Raw genomic sequence first — 20,625 nt, 5'->3', positions numbered from 1 at the left:
ATTTTGTTTTTACAAGCATCTTGTGTTCCCATCAAAAACATCATCAATAATTCCAGCAGTCGAAGTGATTTCTTCTTTTTGCTTCCAGCAAATGAATGCGTGTAGTTTAATCACTGGAAATCACAAGGTTGGTTGCTACTCCATGGATCAAAATGACCTGAACACGAAATGGCATTTTTTGAAATCATAAATTCTCTTAAAAAATCTGTAAAAATTAAATGAGGTGTATTTTGAGGGTCTTACAGCATTACAGCATTACAGCATCAAAATGGACCCAACTGGATTATCGTGGTCAAACCAGGTGTGCTTAACTAACTTAATTAACTAACAAGATTCTGTGCAAACTCTTTCTCTACATTCTGGCATACTAGTGCACATGAAGTTTTGTTTGCATAGCTAGAAGTGTTTGTGTTCGCATTTAATTCGCATGTGTGCAACAGCCAGAGCATTTTGATCCGTCTCTGCATCTGCTGCATTTAAACCCTCGGAGGAGTCGCGCTGCAGCCTGTGTGTGTGTGTGTGTGTGTTTAGTCCGAGCTGATGTGTGTGTGTGTGGGAAAGTTTGATGTGTGTGTAAAATAAGCAGTCAGCACTTTGTCAGAACGAAGACAAAGGCAGTGTTGTAAAAGTGAGTGTGACTGTCAGGATTATTGCAGCTGCTGCGTCTGTCGCATGCAGACAGGTGCATGTGTGTGTGTGTGTGTGTGTGTGTGTGTTTAAATGGCAGAGGAGTTGACCACTTGAGATTCTGGTTATTGAAGTTGAGATGCAACAGACAAAAACCAGTGTTTTTCATGCACTGTTCAGCTTTGAGATTTCAGTTTCCTTAACGTCAAACAAGAGGAAAAAAACATGCATTTAATGTTTATTTTATTGCACTTTATCTATTTGCATGAGTAGATTTCAAGACACTGTATGCACTGGTCAGATTTGAGATTTTGGACCATTTGGCTTTTTTCAAGTGCTTATTTTTATTGTGCTTTATCAATTTGTGCTTCATTTATTCTCAATTTTGAAATGTCAGTCTATTTTGTTCCATGTTTTCTTTCAGTCTAGAGAAAAGAAAACCAAAATCCACATTCTGTATTTTTGTAGATTTCAATCTTTAAAGAGTGTTTTCTCTTACAAACACCAAACTTTACAGCTTTATTCCTCTCTATATTCTGAAGGTTTGCTCATATTTCATTCACACTGATTTATACAACATTTTGCTGTTAAAAAACATAGTGAAAATGTGTTTTTCTGATTTATGAAGTAATAAAAATGCAAAATCCCTTCTGAAAAAAACCTGTAATATGACCACAAAATCAAACAATTATGAATCTGACTTTATTCAATGTCAGATTTATGTGCTTGAAATGAATGTTAATTAGTACATATTAAATTAGATGCCTCATTTACATATTTATTACCTTGGACCACAAAACCAGTCATGAGGATCATTTTTATTCATCTGAAAGTTGAATAAATAAGCTTTCTATTGATGTTAGGACAAATCTGAAATCTGAAATCTGAAAATCTGAAATCTGATGGTGCAAAAAAATCAAAATATTGAGAAAATCACCTTTAAAGTTGTCGAAATTAGGTTCTTAGCAATGCATATTACTAAGCAAAAATCAAGTTTTGATATATTTACGGTAGTAAGTTTACAAAATATCTTCATGGAACATGATCTTTACTTACTATCCTAATGATTTTTAGCATAAAAAAAAACAATGATTTTGACCCATACAATGCACCTTTGGCTATTGCTACAAATATACCCGTGCTATTAAAGACTGGTTTTGTAGTCCAGAGTCATGTCAGAAAACTTGCAATACAAGTCAGTAGTCTTAATGTAGCGTGATTAATCAGCTGTGTGAGTTTGGTGATGTTTATTAACATTTTACCCTGTTCACCTGTGCTGTCTTAACTCAATTATGAAAACTTCAGATAGTGGAGAGTGAGATCAGCTGTTCTTGTGTTGATTTGTGCTCCAGCTCTCATATGTGATGGATACTCTACGGCCCCGGGTGAAAGCGTGCTGACCAGCTGTTGTGTGTGTGTGACACACCCAGACCCCTCACACACTCACACACACACTTTAGTTGAATTCAGACCAATAAAGATATTGAATAGAAGCTTCTGTGAGCGTCTGAAGTACGACAGAAATGTTGTATTAAGAATGTTGTGAAATCCAGACGTTGCAGTGTTCAGCTGTGTTTCCAGCAGACTGGAATGAGCGTCTGTGTTTTTGTGGCTGTTTTGCGTGTCATGCACATTTACTGTGGTCACCATAAAACTCTAATATTGTGCCATTAGTCAGGACTGTCACCACAAATAAGATAAAAAATATCCTGAAAGCATCTGAAAAGTCATGAGTTTTTGTAGTTGCTGTTGTTTTTGCTGTGATTTCTATGACGGGACTAATCATCTCATTTCATGCCTAATTAGAATGGATAATTAGGACTAATGTTAGTTCAACCTGCTCTGATCCTCATAAACTGTCTTCTGTTCGACAAATAAAACCTGGTTTGAGACTGAAAATGCTGCAATTTGTTTAATCAACTTCAATTTATAAGTAGTTAAATTAGGTCAAAGGTAATCTAAAAGTAATCTGATTATATTACCTAAAATGTGTAATGTAATGGATTACGTTACTAACTACAATTTTTGTCATATAATTTGGAATCAATAATGGATTACGATTTATAAGTAATCTATCTATAGTTCTGGCAATGGATGCTTGTTTTTGCCACCAGATTAAAAGAAAAATAGATAAACATGTATTTTTTTGACAATTGCGAGATATACACTTATGAAAAATCATAAAATATACTGAAATATATATTTCACAAATTTGAAGAAAAAAATAAAAAATGCGAAATTTTAACTCAGAATTCTGACTTTTCCTATGTAGAATAAACGTAGAATTGCAAAAATGTCAGAATTGCCAGGAAAAAAATATCTCAAACCGCCCCCCCAAATAAATACATATAATTTATGTATTTAATAAATGCATAAAAATGAAACGTGTACCAACAGCACGGTAATCAAGGCAAACCGTAACTGTTATTCCGCAAAGTAAAATAGTTCCTAATAGTGAACTGTTTACACCAGCAACGCCGGGTAACGTCGCGCATTAATACAGAGGTGTTGCTGTCGTCAAATGTGGACCATCCAGTCCAAATTCTGATTTTATTACCATTTCATTACAAATAATCTATCATGAACACACTTTCCTCCACCAGTTAATGTAGTTCATTAGTCTGACTGTGTGGATCGTTACGTTTGCCATGCAACATGGCGCAATAATACACTGACGTGCGGCCTTTTTTTTTTTTTAAAAAAATAATAATAATAATTATGCAATTATGTACATAATAATAAAAACATATACACCTCATAACAGTAAGGGAAAAAAATTGAAAACAGGTATACAGAGAAAAAAAACTCTGTACTCTGACGTGCGGTCACAGGTGTGTGAGAGAACAATGGGCTCATCCAATCAGATTTCAGTGCCGGAACTATATATTTTGTCATGACTGTTTATGGACTGGTAAATATGTCATTCGCACTACTTTCAACAGTCGCTGTTATTTATATTAGAATCACAATACGTGACCCTGTGTTTTGACTAAATGGTAATGAGTGTGCGTGTAATTAGTGCTGTTCCCGCCCTCTCCTCACGCACACACGCACGCGCACGCACGCCGGCAGAAGCGGTGTTAGTTCAGTCAGTGAGTTTGAGTGAATCAAACCCGGTTCGGATTCTCTGCACAAAACACGCGTTTGTTTGAGCTTCGTTCGCGGATTCTTCTGGAAAAGTTCACCGGCTTTGTGGATGAAATGTTTGTGTCCGTGGCTTTGCTGATTTTAATTCAGAGTAAGTGCTTTGTTCCATGTGATCTTCTTAAAGTCTCATGATCCCCTTTACAGAATAAGATTAGATGCTCTCAGTAAGTGCTTCTGTCATATACTTTCTTCAATTAAATACTATATATATGTGTATATATATCATCTGTACACGTGTTTTCCATTTATTGGGCTAAAACTGTGAAATAGCACGTAAATACCCCAGTACCTGAATGTGGCAGTCATTCGTTAGCTCGATGTGTCTGTTAAAGCAGATCTACAGTACTTTGTTGTAAGGGTTGGAGTACTAATCTTATAAAAAAAAAACTCGTAAAGTTGTTGTTTACTCAAAGAAAATTGTGAGTTTATATCTGAATTAATGAAGGATAACTAATTAAAACAGTAATGATCAGCTGCTCTGGTTTTAAGTTATATTAATATTTATATATCATTATCTGAAGTAAACAGAAGTTGATGAGCTACGATTATTATCACAACCATGACTAGTGAGATGGTCAGTGTAACTAACTATGCTAGTGGAACTAGTTTATTATGAAGTTCCAGGATGTAAACCTATTTTTTTTTTGAATGTTTTGTTTATCTCAGTTTCTCTGCATTTAGTTAAATTTAAGGTTCCAAAAGTCATAACAAAACCTGGTAATAAATAAATAGAAATAAAATAAAATAAATAAATAAATTATTTATTTTTTTATTTTTTGTATGTTTTCCAGGCTTGGGAATTTTGTATTGAAAGTTAATATATATAAAAAAAAAAACATGTATTAAAGAATATTTTTCCTCCTCCTATTTACATCAGGAGTTTTGGGAAGCCTGTGAGTCAGTGTTATTTTTAGTATTATCATTGAAATATATGAGAATATAGATTGAAATATAGATTTTATTAATATTTAGGACCAGATTTTTTTCTTTTTTATATTTATATATATAATAAAACAAAATCTGGTCCTTTTTTTGGTCCTGTATTTTTATTATTATTTATTTATTGTTATATAAATAAAATAACAATAATAATTATGTATATGTAGTTTTTCTTAATTTTTATTTCATTGATATTTTTAGTTATTTTGGTAGATCAAGTCAAACCAAATTAAACTGATAAATTTTTTTTTTTTTTTTTTTTTTTTTTTAAGTTAAATAACCCTATAGATCAATTATTTGGAAGTCCAGAATTTTTGAGTACTCCAAGGTGGTGGTTGTTGTTTGTTTTTTTTTTTTTTTTTTTTATTAAGTACCATGGTGCGTGTCCAAGCAAGCAGATGCAGATACGGTTATGGTTTGTGGAATGCTTGTTTGGGTGGTCATCCGTGTGATGCTGAGCGTGTTTGTGAGGTTTTAGATGTGCGGCGCGTCTCTGCTTCTGCATCTGTTGATTCTGGCTGAGTTCGATGGTGTGTTTTACTGTAATTCTGCATCTCATGAGATCTCAGAGCACTTGTGGTGCCACGACTCTGATCAAATGACACGTGTGTGTGTGTGTGTGTGTGTGTTGAGGGTGGGGTTGTCTGTACCAGCTGTTGCAGACAGAGTTACACACACACACAGAGGGTCTTTGTTCTTTCAGGGTGTCTTGCGTTCCACAAACTCACAAACACTGACCCACCACCACAACAATCAATCAACACTGAGCTTTTTCCGTCTTTATTCACAGGCATTCTGTATTCATACACAAACATTCAGAAGTGAGTGGTTGTAGTTTTTGTAGTTGTATCATTAAAGCTGATAAAAAACATGCTTGCCTCATGTTTCAGGACAAAATGACAAGAAAGTGTACTTAAGTATCGAGATAATATTATAGTTTTTTATTAATAATTTGATTTTCATTAGTTTGCCTTTTTTGGTCGTTTTTATTTGTCATTGTTATTTATTATTATTTGCTTTTATATAAACAAGCAATGGCCATATTACAGGAATGAGTGTTTGGGGGGTAAATGTCTTGAATTTTTATAATATTATAAACGATTATTACATTTATTACAATTATTAGCAATGTTGTTGCTCATTATAATTCATAAAAATATTTATAATAATATAATAATCCATCTTTATGCAATAATGATCTTTTTGCAATTCCTTTTTTGTTTTTGTAGATTATTAATGTGAAATATGGTTCAGCAGGTGTATCTTTATGATAATACTTGTTTAAATCTCCCCATGCTTCATTTGTATTATTTGTTGGTGTGTTTAAAAGCTGTAAAATATGAGTCTGAATCAGCAAGTGAGTGTGTTTATGTGCTGACTCAGGACACAAGCAGTGACAGGTGTGTGTGTGTGTGTGTGTGTGTGTGTGTGTGTGTGTGTGTGTGTGTATGTGGGACAGTTGCTGTCAGGTCGTCTTATCAGACTGGACACAGTGTTTTCATGTGTGTTGATTCCCGTCAGCACACAATGCCTCTCTCCATCTCTGCTCAAACGCAGACGAGGGAGAGGTGATAAGATGTCAGGTGCAAGGTCGAGTTCACTGATAAGATGTAGCTAGAAATCGCTGACCAGAAACACAGATCCTGCCGTCATCTACTCTCCCTAATATCATTCCAAACCCGTATGACTTGGTTTCTTCAGTGGGACGCAAAAGACATTTAGTGTGATGTTCCGTGTGGAGCAGCGTGAACGATCTGCTAAACATCTCCTTTTGTGTTCCACAGCATATGAGGGAGAGTAAATGATTTCCATATGTATGTCTGAAGTATTGCTGTGAATCATGTAAGGTGAGGGAGTAGCTCATGTTAAAATGATGTACGTTCCTGACACCAGCCGTCCTGTTTCATACTCCACTGGAGTAATATAGATATGGAGGAATGTCAGCATTCCTTCTGTGTGAAATAATGGATGTTCACAGACACACGTGTGCTGACAGAAATATTCCAGAAAAATCACTGCTGTTAACTTAAACTGTTAAAAGATGTCATTTAATTGAAATAAAGTTAGAAATATTAGATAGAAAAGATATTGTAAATATTAGATAAAAAATACAAATGCGAGTTTATATTTGAATTAATGAATTATGCATAATTATTAAAACAATAATGATTCAGCTAATAAATTTCGAATCAGTTTTTCTTCTAGTCACATCAGTTGTTTTGGGAAACCTGTAGATCAGTGTTTGTATCAGTGAATTTGGTATCACTGAAATAATATTTAGAACCAGATTTTCTTTTCTCTTTTTTTTTTTCACTTTTCTTTTATAATTTCAGTTCAGGTTTAAACAGTTTTGCTGTTGTAGTTGTCGTTGTTCTGTGTTCTGTTTTTTTTATTCTTATTTTCATTTAAAAAAAACAAACAAACAAAAAAAAGATGTCTATAGTATTTCTTAATTTTAATTTAATTATTTGTATATATATTTTTTAAATTTTTTTTGTAGATCAAGTTAAATCGAATTAAACTGAGAAATTCTTTTCTTTTTTCTTTTTTGTTTGTTTGTTTATTTATTTATTCATTCTTTTATTCCTTATTTATTTATTTATTTATTTATTTATTATTTTAGTTAAATTACCCTGTAGATAACATATTTGGAAATTCAGACAGTTAAAATAAATTACTTTTTTTTTTTTTTTTTTTTTTTTTTATGCCATGGTGTGTGTCCAGGAGAAATCTCTAAACTGAAATAAAAAATAAAGCTAAATTTAATATTTAAAAAAACAGAAACTTTAAAAAACAAAAAACCCACAAAATAAAAGCTCACTATAAAAATTAAAGCTAAAAGGTAATAATAGTACTTTATCAGTGCCACAATGCATAAAAACAGTGTTCTATATATCTATCATGTTGTTTAATACCGTAATATGGTTGTTTAATACCATGTGTGTTATTAAGTAAAGTATGGTGTTTGTGTGATTTTAAGTTGGGTTTTCACAGAAGGTTTTTTGTGATTTGTGTTCTTGAGACTAAGTGCGTCAAGATACGTAAATGATCCCCTGATCCGTCTCGTGTTATGATCGGTGCTTCCTTTAAATGATGAAACAACAACAATAAACCAAGTGCTGTAATCAGCCGCAGTCCTGTTTTTAATGATTGTGTCTGTCAAGAAACAACAGTTCCAATAAGTGTTTTGAATGCTTAGTTTCTGTACACGTCATTATCAGCAAGCGGCACATTAAAGGAGAAGTTCACTTCCAAAACAAAGATTCCCATATAATGTACTCACCCCCTTGGCATCCAAGATGTTCACGTCTTTCTTTCTTCAGTCATAAAGAAATTGTTTAAGGAAAACATTTCAGATTTTTCTCCATATAATGGACTGATATGGTGCTCTGATGTTGAACTTCCAAAATGTAGTTTAAATGCAGCTTCAAATGCGGATGTAAACAATCCCACCTAAGGAAGAAGGGTCTTATCTAGCGAAATGATTGGTTATTTTCATTTTTAAAAAATACAATTTAAATACTTTTTAATGTCAAAATCTCGTCTTGTCTTTCTCTCCCTGAACTCTGTGTATTCTGGTTCAAGACAGTTAGGGTATGTCAAAAAACTCCAATCGTATTTTCTCCCTCAACTTCAGAAATCTTTTCCAAATCATCCTACATCACTGCAGAAGTACAGACACAGTGTTTGCGAAGTGAACATGCAAAGAAGATCAAACACCCTTAACAAAAAAGGTAAAACAGCGATATAGGATGATTTTGAAGTTGGGAGTTTTTGGACATACACTAACGGTCATGAACCGGAACAAAAACAGTCCAGGCAGAGTAAGACAAGACGAGCGTTTGGCATTAACGAGTATGTAAATTGTATTATTTTTATTATACGCTAGATAAGACTCTTCTTCCTCGGCTGGGATCGTTTACAGCTGCATTTAAACTGCATTTTGGAAGTTCAAACTCGGGGCACCATATCAGTCCATTATATGGAGAAAAATCCTGAAATGTTTTCCTTGAAAAACAGTTTCTTTACGACTGAAGAAAGAAAGACATGAACATCTTGGATGACAAGGGGGTAAGTCAATTATTTATAAATTGTTGTTCTGGAAATGGACCTCTCCTTCAACGAGAAATTGCACACTCAGTTATCTGGAAAATAACAATCTGAAAGTGATTTCTGTGAATGAGAGAAGAAGTTGGTCTTGTGGTCTTGTAAAATTATTACAACACACATCTCATCAGGAAATCTGCTTTAGTCTGATCACTCGTCTGTGGGCTTCATTAATACTCTCAGTTTTGCTCTAATGATGTATGGGCAGAAACAGGAAGGCCAACAATGACTGTCATGTTATTGAGGAAGGGAAACACCTGTTTCCTTTTCCTGTGAAGAAATCAGAATCTGACTGAACAGAAGCTTGACCTTTGTGTCGATTCGCTACAGAATAAGATCAGCTATGTTTAGAAATCCATATTGTCCTGCTTTATCCTACTGGGAGTCTGCAAACACAATCCTGGAACCGCTGGAGCGCTGTGCGAAATTAACAAACGGCTAGATCATCCTAGGAACCGTATAGCTGCATATTAGAGTCCATCCATACCACCTTAAGAAGCACATATCAACACAGACGTTATTCACAGTGTTGTTTTATGTTTCAGGTGCGGCTGTGGTCCCTGTCACCGTCACCAGCCGCAGTCCCCAAGTGCAAGTTGAAGAGTTCTCTGGTGAGTGAGTGAGTGTGTGTGTGTGTGTGTGTGTGTGTGTCTTCATGCAAAAGTCAGTCAGATGATGTGTTGTAACTCCACCATATCTGCTGTCCTCCATAGATGCTGAGCTCTCCTGTGAGTTCAGGACAGAAAAAGACAATAATCCTCGCATCGAGTGGAAGAAGATCGACAAGGATGTGTCCTTCGTTTATTATGGCAGCCGTTTCGTAGGTAACTGACATTTGTGACCTGTCAAAAGAGCAATGAAGTTAGTAACTGCTTGGAACATTCCAACATAGTCTTAGTAAATGGCTAAAATATCCTAGCAACCACATAGTAACGTATAAAAACCCACTCATACCACCTCTGGAACCACCCTATATAAAGCCTAAACATAAACTCAAAGCTTCACGAAACCCGCTGAGCACATGCGACAGGTGATTCTAAACAAGCATGCAAAGTTTCAGGGAGCTCAGACCACAGTTGGTGCTATAAAGCTGTTATAAAAACATCATATTTCTATGGTAAATCACCTGGATTCGACACAAATGCTTTTTTTTATTTGGTTTGGGTGGTTACAGGCTTACTTATGTGCTTGTTTTCTGCAGCTATATTTCTTTTGTTCTCACAGTTGCGTGTTGGAGCCGTTGACTGTTGTCTTGTAATCAGTGAGTGTGGTGAAGTGTTTTTGTGTTTATATCAGTTCTGCAGATTTCCCCTTATAGTCAGAACAGGAAGTGCACAGATTCTGTGTGACACAATATAAATGGCTGTAGTGGAGGTTAAAGAGATGAGTCTATTTCTGTGTCTGATTCTGACATGCGCTTCAGTCCAACTGCTCACTTCCTGTAGAACATCACATCATGTGCATCTGAGCAGTGCTGGATAAAATACCCTAATAAAATATCACTCCAATAGTTAAGTATTAAGTACTCGTTTTACATTTTACTCGAGTAAAAGTACCAAAGTACTTGAATGTTTTATTTGTTTTGCAATAAATAATTAAAGTGTGTAATTCAATAATTCAAACAAAATGAGTTGTTCAATGTGATTTGCGAGCCAATTCACAAATCAGACATTATTGCATCCCAGAGCAGGCGGTGATTTCTCTAGTTCAAAAGAATGATGAATGACATGATTTTATGAAATGTGGTGGAGTAATTGCAGACTTTTTCAGAATTGCATAATATAATCTTGCAATTGTAAGAAAATTGCTTTGGACTTTATAATTTGCAATTAAAAAAAAAACAAAACAAAACAAACAGAATTTGTGATATAAACTTGCAATTGTGCAAAAAAGGTTGAAATTGTGAGAAAGAAAGAGTTGTAAGATATAAACTCAGTTGTACAAAAAAAGGTCATAATTGTGAGATATAAACTAGCAATTGTGCACAAAAACTCAGAATTGTAAAAAAAAAAAAAAAAAAAAAATAAATAAAAAAAATAAATTCAGAATTTTGATATAAACTTACAATTGTGTGAAAAATGTCAAAATTGAAAGAAAAAAGAATTGCAAGATACAAACTCTTGAAAAAGTGCCAGAATTGTGAAATATAGACTCAATTGCACAAAAAGCACAGAATTGTAAGATATAATCTTACAGTTGTGCAGAAAAGCTTATAATTGTGAGATAAACTAAAAATTGCACACACACACACAAAAAAAATGAATTGTGCAATTAAAGACGCAATTACCTTTTTTATTTTTTTACTCAAGGGTAAAAACAGACTTCCATATTATGCTTCATATAAAAAGGTCATAATTGCAAGATATGAACTCGCAATTATGAAAAATAGGTCAGAATTGCAAAAAAAAAAAAAAAAAAGTTAGAATTGTGAGATATAAATGCATAATTGCATAAAAAAGGTAAAAATTGCAATAAAAGGTCAGAATTGCGAGATACAAACGTGCAATTGTGCAAAAAAAGGTCTGAATTTTGAGATATAAACCATTGTGCAAAAATGGTCAAAATTGCAAGAAAAAAGAATTGTGATATATAAACTTGAAATTGTACAAAAGTTATAATTGCAGGATATAAACTCTTAATTGTGTAAAAAAGGTCAGAATTGTACTATTAAGTTGCAACTAACTTTTTTTTTTTTTTAAATCAGTGGTGGAAACGGGCTTCCTTATTATGCTTTGGAATGTAGTGAAGTAAAAGTACAATTTTCTCAAAAATACTAAATACTGCTAACATACAGTTACTTAAATGCACTCAAGTGCAGTAACAAAGTGTAAATACTAGATGTGGTGCGGCAGTTCGGATCATTGAGTGATGTGCACGTCTCTCCTGTGTGGTTCAGGGCCGTTTCAGGGCCGCGCAGAGATCGAGGGGGCGACGGTGCGGCTGCGCAGAGTGACTCAGGCCGACGCTGGCAAATTCCGCTGTGAGGTCAGCGCTCCGCAGGACAGCGTCACGCTGGGAGAGACCAACGTCACGCTGACAGTGCTGGGTAACACGTCTGTCCCGCTGTCCGATGCTCTGTGTGTTGTGTTCATGTGTCTGACGTGCTTCATGTGGTTTCAGTGCCTCCGCAAATGCCGTCGTGCGACGTGCCCAGCTCGGCTCTGACGGGCTCTCAGGTGGAGCTGCGCTGTAGGGACCAGCACAGCATCCCGCCTGCCGTCTACACCTGGTACAAAGACAACCGTGCTCTGCCCATCCGCCAGCCCAACGCCACATACACCATCGACGAGTTCAGCGGCGTACTGGTGAGCGTGAACACATACCGCTGCGAACCTGCTCACTCCTGAGATGAGTGTTTAATCTAGTTAGCACAACACCTTCAGCTCATTTAACATTAGAAATATGTTCAAAATCAAGTATATTATGGTGAAAGAGCTTCTTGGTTATGCTACTGCTCAAATGTTTTTTAATGTTTCTGAAAAAAGTCTCTTCTGCTCACCAAGGCTGCATTTATTTGATCAAAAATACTGTAAAACTGTGAAATATTATTACTATTTCAATTAGCTGTTTTCTATGTGAATATCTGTTAAACTAATTTATTTCTGTGATGTGCAGCTGAATTTTCAGCATCATTACTCCAGTCTTCAGTGTCACATGATCCTTCAGAAATCATTCTAATATGCTGATTTGCTGCTCAACAAACATTTATGATTATTAGCAATGCTGAAAACAGTTGTGCTGCACAATGTTTTTCCTGGAAACCATAATGCATTTTGTTTTTTAGGATTCACAGATGAATAGAAATTTCAAAAGAACAGAATTTATTTGAAAAAGAAATCTTTTGTAACATTATAAATGTTTTTACTGTCACTTTTGATCAATTTTAATGCATCCTTGCTTAAAATATATATATATATCTCCTTGCTTGCTTTATAAATGTAATAATTTAAAAAAAAGTGTATGTGTGTATAATGCACAGGTGCACAGGTGCTTACATAAAATATAAAGCATGCATATCAAAATAATAATGTAAAAGCAAATAAAGGATTTCCTGAAAATGTCTTAATTTTGAAACTTCGGTTAAATATTTACATCTTTTAATTGAAAAAACGGAAAAGTTCAATATACGGCAGAACAGGATTAATACGAGCCATAGAAAACATCATGCTCTGACTGATGAACATTATTTTTATTTCTTTCCTTATATTCAGAACTGAGCTCATAAACACTGCATGCACCAAATTTAAAAGGAAGAACATGTGTTTTAGCAAATATGAGCAAGTTGGAGAATAATCCCAGAGCTGTCAAACAATGGTGATTAATGGTTCATATTGTGTGCTGTATAAAGTGTTAGTTATGCTGTGGTTTTGAGCTGAATGTCCTCATCTTCAGCTGCATTATGAGTGTCACGCTGACAAACTGATGCTGACAGACTGACACGAGCGTCTCTGAATCGCTCTGACGCTGTCCGTCACACACTCGCACGCCGCAAGACTAGAGCTAGAGCTAAACAAATGATGCCGGGCTTCATTGCAGTTCGCTTGAGGAAGCATCCAACTGAATGATTTATTATTATCTAAATACTACATTTGGTGAACCAGTCATTTGATTGATTCATGAGTCCAAACCTGAAGCAGTTGTTGATTCTCATCCTGACCGAAGGTGATGGTGCTGTGTTTGACTGTTGTTCTCTTGTGTTTGGGTTCAGACGTTCCAGACGGTCAGCAGAGCCGATACGGGTCAGTATTACTGTGAGGCCAGAAACAGGGTGGGATCCAGCCAGTGCCCGGGGACACACATGCAGATCGGTGAGCGGCGCGTGTACACGAGTGTGTGTCTGAGAGACAGAATGTGTGTGCGAGAGAATGTGTTTGTACCTAATTTGTACCCAGAATTGAGCTGAGCCTGACAAAACCTCAAAGAGACATTTACTGAAAGAAAATAAACATTTTAGCTTTTAAAGCACTACAAAAACTAAAACCAACAACAGAAAATATAAAAATAAAATCTTAAACATTAAAATATTAACAAAACCATACAGACTTGTTTTTAAAAACAAAACACAACAAATTACAAAACTTTCAAATTGAAATATAAACAGGAAATATACAAATAAAATCTAGAAAATAATGAAGTATTAACAGGCTTATTAAACAAATAAAACTACAAAAGCACAACAAAATCACTAACACTTATATAAAAATGAGAACAAAATATAAAAATAAAATAAAAAACAACACAAAAACTAGTGTATCAGTGATACTAAAATCATTCATTTAAAATGAATTATAATTAATAAAATGATAACAAAAGTAGATAAGTGATTGAGCAGTGATTGTGTGAATATCAGGGTTATTATAGTTAACTAAATCTATTTAAAAATTGTTTTAATATAAATATTAGATGAAAACCTTGCTTCTAATTTATATTAAAATAAATAAAAGAAACTGAAATAAAAGTCAAAATCTCAATAGTACCATTCCAAAAAAAAAAAAAAAAAACTAAAATGAAAATATAAAAATAAAAGCTAATACAAAATACTAATAAAAACTAATGTGATAATGCTGAACTAACGCTGTGATTATGATTGTGCTGGTGAAGAAGTTTGATGTAAAAACACTGATTTGAGAAACACAAAGCACTGGTGATTACAGATTCATCCTGTAATAACTTCAAATAACTGGATGTCATTGTTCTATGAATCACGTTGAGTGTTTTGAATCTTTAGATCTAACTGAGTGAATGTTTGCAGACTGGTTTAAAGGTGTTTCTGATCTGTAATGAGCGTGTGTGTGTGTGTGTGTCTGTCAGATGATCTGAACGTGGCGGCGGTGATCTCTGGAGTGGTTATTCTGGCTCTGCTGGTGTTGCTGTGCGCGTTCGGAGTGTTTTACGCCCATCGGCACGGATACTTCAGCCGTGAGTTCAGCTGCTCTGTGTTTGAATGACTCGCTCTCAGGATAAACTGACCTGTTTCTGATTCATTTGAAAGTTGATATAGTAGTCCATTCAAAAGACTTGCAAACTGATTGACATTTGTTTAAAAAAAAGAGAAAATGTGGAACACTTTATGGATTAAAATTATATTTCATTCTGCGAAAAAGAAAGAAATATAACTGAGCAGTGTTATTTATACTATTACATTATTTATTAATATTTTGAACTGGCTAATATTTTAATTTTATATTTTCCTTTTGATTTGTTTTATATATTTTTGTTTTATTTTTAATAATGTTAATAACTAAGTTAAAGGGGAGACACTGCAGACAAAAAAAACTGTCGTGCACCTGTCAAGTTTGAGATTTTGGGCTTTTTGGGGTTTTTTTTTTTTTTTTTTTTTTTTTTTTTTTTTTTTTGTTCAGACCACATTTCAATTGCAATCCATATTTTTAAAGACCATTTTCTCAAAATGAGTTTTTTCTCCTGCACTGAGCCTAAAATCTTCACTTCAGCAGCACTTGACATTTTATTCCTGTCTTTATCCTGAAGGTTTTTACAGAGGGATTTGTTCATATAGAATTTGCTTGATTATACACAACATTTTATTCTCCAAAACATTATTTTCTGAATTATGGAGTGACAAAAATGAGACACCCAATATTCCCTCTGTAAGAACATTTGACTCTGTGTCATAAGAAATTAAACAAGATTTTTGAAACCGGTGTTTAGATTTTTTTTTTTGTATTTGAAATGTATGCAAATTATCACATATTTCAGTAAATTATGCCTCATTTGCATATTTGAACCTAACATTTTAGAAAACTTGTAATACAAAAATGTTTGCAATTATCAATGTAATCAATCAGCTGAGTAAGGTGATAACTAGTAGTTGTTTTTTTTTTTTTTTAATCCTGTTCACCTGCAGTGTCTCGCCTTAGAGCAGAAACTGATACTTTGTATCACACTTTAATTAAATGTCCTTTTATGAACTGATACATTTATTGACCTAAAACTCATAAAAAAAAAAAAAGTTTTTTTTTTAACTATATGATTTTGAGAATTATGAACAGAATTTTTTAAAAAGTTTTTTTTTTTTTTTTAATTTTATTTCAGTTTTAGTAATTTTAGTACTTCACCTTTTTATGTTGTTTTTAAGTTTTGCAAGATTATTTATATTGTACTTCAGTTTTATTAAAATGAACAGAATCAGTTCAGAATAGTTGTAGTTTTGGTAACTGTAACGACTCTGAAGTTGCTTGTGTTGTTCTTTATATCAGCAGTGAATCATTAGTTCAGTTTCCTGAGAGACTCTTATTAATCTTCATATCGCTTTAGTTGTTTTTCCATTTTGACTTTCTTTTGATTTCTTTTCACACACAGGACACAGAGGAAGGTGAGACTGCTAGTTCACTGCTTAACTCACTAACAGACTGTGTGCGTGTGTATGAAGGTACTAATCATCCTGGTTGATGCAGAAGCACATGAAGTTGATCAGTCGGCCGTGTGTGTGTTCTGGTCAGTCGTGCTTGATCTGGTTAATAACCGCATGCGATTGGTTTATTCGCTCGTCCCTCACCGATTCCCATCATTCTGCATGGCGTTGGGCGTGTGGCGGCAGGTGGTAGCGTTTGACCTTTGACCTGAGCGCTGGGTTATTGCAGGTCGTTTTGGATCCCGCAGTGTCACGGCGCCGCTCACATTAGCAGCCAGAACCTCCACAGAACCGAACACACGTGAGTCACACCACAGACGGACACACACACACACACACACACACACACACACGTGACTGCAGACACACACACGGCACGAGAGAGAGAGAGTGGTTTGTTCTGGGTGTTTTTTTTCTTTCTTGTGTTATGATGTGATTGAGTGATTAACAGTGTTATTTCCTGTTTCAGTCAAAATTCAGGCTACAGTCATCCTCCCAAAGAAGTGAGTGAGATTTTCTTTAGACTTCACTGTGAACACTGACCTGTGTGTGTGTGTGTATATATATATATATATATATATATATATATATATATATATATATATATATATATATATATATATATATATATATATATATATATATATATATATATATATATATATATATATATATATATATATATATATAAATAATAATATTATTATTATTATTATTATTATTATTATTATTATTATTAGGGGCCAAGCACCGAAGGTGCGGTGGCACCTATTGTATCCGTTGGCGTTATTATTATTCCGCTTCTTCTTCTTCTTCTTCCTCTTCCGCCGCAAGTCTATGGCAGCCCATAGAACCGCTTGCGGGAAAGTTGTATAATTTTGCACACTGATAGAGGACAGTCCCAACATTAACCATAGCAAGTTTGGAGTCTCTAACTCAAACTCTCTAGCGCCACCACTTGTCCAAACTTTCAAAAGATTTATGCTAATAACGTTTGAACCGTAAGCCACACAACAAAAATTCTTTTTTCCTCTGATTCCTTGGCTTATGCCGAGTTGAATGGACACCAAAATTCAAAAATCGTAAGGTTTAGTTTTTTCGCTATTCTCAATTGTTTGTAAAACCTACTTTTTCGAACTCGTCCTAGGCCGTTGCACCGATTGTCACAAAAATTGATCCAGATCATCTTCAGACCACGCTGGCAAAAAGTTATGGAATTCAAGTCGATTTGTCCAGCCGTTCATGAATAACACGCAAAATAATTCTACGAAAAGCTAGCAAAAATCAATGTGAGGCTATATCTCCGTAATAGTTTGTCATATTGACACCAAACTTGGTGTGTGTTATAACAAGCATGACCTGAGGCTAACTGCAGTGTTTCGGTGCAGTGCCCCCTAGTGGTCAGGAGATACGAAAAATGGCTATTTTTCTTTATAACGTCTGAATGATCACAAAACTGGTCTCTTTAGATTCGGTGTGTCATACCGAGTCGAACCATATCCAATTTTCCCATGTCAGCCATTTTGGGTGTCGGCCATTTTGAATTTAGCTTTAAAATGCTGTATCTTGAGAACGGATTAGCGTATCGTTTCGACATTAATTACAAAAATGTTCGGCACCATGCCCTGTATGTACATAAAAATTTTGGGGCCAGCGCCACCTTGTGGTCAAAAGTTATAACGAAATTTCAAAAAATGCTAATAACTTTTGCGTACATTAGCTTATTGAAATGAAACTGATTTTGATAGATTCCTTCGGTCATGCTGAGAACACCGATACCAATTTTGCCAATTTTGGCTGAACTTCCTGTCCGCCATTTTGATTCATGTTGAAAACCTACCTTTTCGAACTCCTCCTAGACCGTTAGTCCAATTTTCACCAAATTTGACTCAGATCATCTTCAGACCATGCTGGCAAAAAGTTATGGATTTTGTGTCGATACACGAAACCGTTTTCGTTTAGCGCATCAACGAATTTACTGGAAAGATGCCAAATTGCATCCGAGTCTGTATCTCTGCAAAGCTTTGACATATTGACACCAAATTTTATATGTGCTATTGTCACCACACTCTGACCAAGCCACATCAATTTGGTAACAGTGCCACCTATGGGTCAGAAGTAATACGCCATTCACTAAACATTAATAATGAAATTTACAAAAATGCTAATAACTTCTGTTTACATTAGCCTATTGGAATGAAACTGATGCCAATAGATTCCTTGGGTCAAGTCGAGAACATTGATACCCATTATGCCGAAATTGGCCAAACTTCCTGTCCGCCATTTTGATTAATGTACAAAACCTACTTTTTCGAACTCCTCCCAGACTGTTAGTCCGATCTTCACCAAATTTGGCTCAGATCGTCTTCAGACTATGCTGGCAAAAAGTTATGAATTTCGTGTCGATATACGAAACCGTTTTCGTTTAGCGCATCAACAAATTTGCTGGAAAGATGCCAAACTACATCTGAGGCTGTATCTCTGCAAAGCTTTGACATAATGACGGCAAACTTTGTGTGTGTCATTGTCATTTCACACAGAACACGTCACATCAATTTGAAAACAGCACCACCTGTTGGTCAAAAGTGATAAGCCATTAAATTTTATTACGATTGGTTGTATTTATGATTTTTCAGCCATTTCAACTGATATTATCCTAAAATGGCTTAAGTTACTCACTGTTGTAGTCGGTCTGCTGCTCCTTGCCGTGCTTAACTCCTCATTCTGCCTCTTTTGTGCTTGGCCCCACAATTTTTTTTTTTTTTACTATTAGAATGCATTTTTAATTTTTTTTTTTTTTAATTTACTTAAACAATTTTTACGTACTATGAAAAATTACATGTAAATTTTATTTGCAGAAAATCTAGTGGTAATTTTTTTTTTTTTCTGTATTCACAATAATACAGCACTATTACATGTTTAAACATGAATTTAAAACATTTTTTGTTTCATTTAATCTTCACTTATGCACTATTTCATTTCAAGCAGATCTATAATTTACTCTATAAAAAATTAATATAACTGTAAATTATTTTTTGAAGAACTCACTATAATAAAGTACTATATATATCTATATATCTATCTATATATCTATCTATCTATCTATCTATCTATCTATCTATCTATATATATATATATATATATATATATATATAATTTTATTTATTTATTTTTTTTAAATAAATGTTATTTTATATCCTCAGGATTTCAAGCACACTCAGTCATTCATGCTGTGATGTGAAACCACGGACGGACGGACGGATGGTGATAGTTGTGATTGTAGTGACACTGGAACATGAAGAATCCGGCTGCAGCTGGACAAACAGTAACATTTGCTCTTTCCTGCAATAATGATCCTCCAAAGGCCTCCAAAATCCAGCTGCTGCGAGAGCCGGTCTCATGTGGTTTTCTGATCAATGTTGTACTGATGTAAGAACACGGAGCGCCTCCTGCTGGTGAATCATCAAATGAACTGAATAAATCTGAGCGACCGAAGCGCCTTTAAACGAGCTCGAAAGAGTCAGATTGATGTTTGACACACCGTGCCTTTATTTCAACTCAATCATGTCTGTATCTACTGCGTGTGATGACGGGAATCATGGGATGGGCTGAATTATTGTATATTTTATCAATATTTGTTTTTTTTAATAAAAATAAATGCATTTTTGTCTGATTTGTCTGAATTGGAACATTTATTCATTTAGCTGCAGCATTCATTCAAAAGTGATTCATTGTGATGAGAAATGAGAAACACTCAAATACAAAATTCATAGATTTAGAGACAGAAAGGAAAAGTCCTACAGTAAGGTTTCATTTGTGGATGTTAATGCTTTGAATAACAGTGCACTTGTCACAATATTTGTAAAGCTTAATATTGAAAATACAGTTGTTCAAGTTTACATTGGTTAACTACATTAGAACTAACCATGAATTTCTAGTGTTTAATTTAACATTTACTGATATTTTGATTTTTAAATCAGAAATGTTGGAATTAGCATTAAAGACTTTTTCCAAACCCTAATGAAGGTTTTTTTTCTTTAAAAAAAGTGCATTACATTAACTCTTTTTTAAACGTTTTAATTTGCATTTATTACATATCACTAATAAATGCGTACATCTGTTTCTTTAGATGATTTGGATTAAACCCCTCGATTCATATGGATTTTACAATTATATTTTTGATGCTCTAAAATGTTATTTTACCTAGACTTTCAGTGGATAGCCAAAAAAAGCATGTTTTTTTTTTTTTTTATTATTTGCTATTATAGTATTTTTTCTAGATTTTAATTTTAGTGAATTTGTTGTATATTGTTGTCATTTTTGTCTATAGTTTTTTTTCCAATTGTAGAACTGTAATTAAACTATATGAAAATAAGCAGTGTTGCCTAGGTGAAATATTTAATGTCATTTCAGTTAATGTTTACATCAAGAAT

General features: G+C 34.3%; 1 protein-coding gene across 4 annotated transcripts; it reads left to right on the top strand.

The window, feature by feature from the left end:
• Positions 1–3,571: 3,571 nt before the first annotated feature.
• jam2a (junctional adhesion molecule 2a) lies at positions 3,572–19,865 on the top strand. 4 transcript variants are annotated; one of them, XM_051120366.1, is made up of 11 exons: positions 3,572–3,865; positions 9,366–9,431; positions 9,534–9,644; positions 11,717–11,866; positions 11,941–12,125; positions 13,529–13,628; positions 14,632–14,739; positions 16,141–16,153; positions 16,422–16,493; positions 16,662–16,695; positions 19,396–19,865. In XM_051120366.1, exons 1-11 carry the CDS (start codon positions 3,829–3,831, stop codon positions 19,426–19,428), a joined length of 909 nt encoding a protein of 302 aa, XP_050976323.1. In that variant the 5' UTR covers positions 3,572–3,828; the 3' UTR covers positions 19,429–19,865. The 4 variants fall into 4 exon arrangements, 2 of the variants coding, with proteins under 2 accessions (XP_050976323.1, XP_050976332.1); XR_007828540.1 differs by having other exon boundaries at positions 3,574–3,865; positions 16,379–16,493; positions 19,396–19,486; XR_007828541.1 differs by lacking the exon at positions 16,422–16,493 and having other exon boundaries at positions 3,574–3,865; positions 16,141–16,210.
• The last annotated feature ends 760 nt before the right edge of the window (positions 19,866–20,625 follow it).

This window comes from Labeo rohita, chromosome 1 (genome assembly GCF_022985175.1).
Source record: "Labeo rohita strain BAU-BD-2019 chromosome 1, IGBB_LRoh.1.0, whole genome shotgun sequence".
NCBI classification, from domain to species: domain Eukaryota; kingdom Metazoa; phylum Chordata; class Actinopteri; order Cypriniformes; family Cyprinidae; genus Labeo; species Labeo rohita.
Note: the sequence above shows the minus strand (reverse complement) of the source record. Positions and strands in the feature narration are given on the sequence as shown.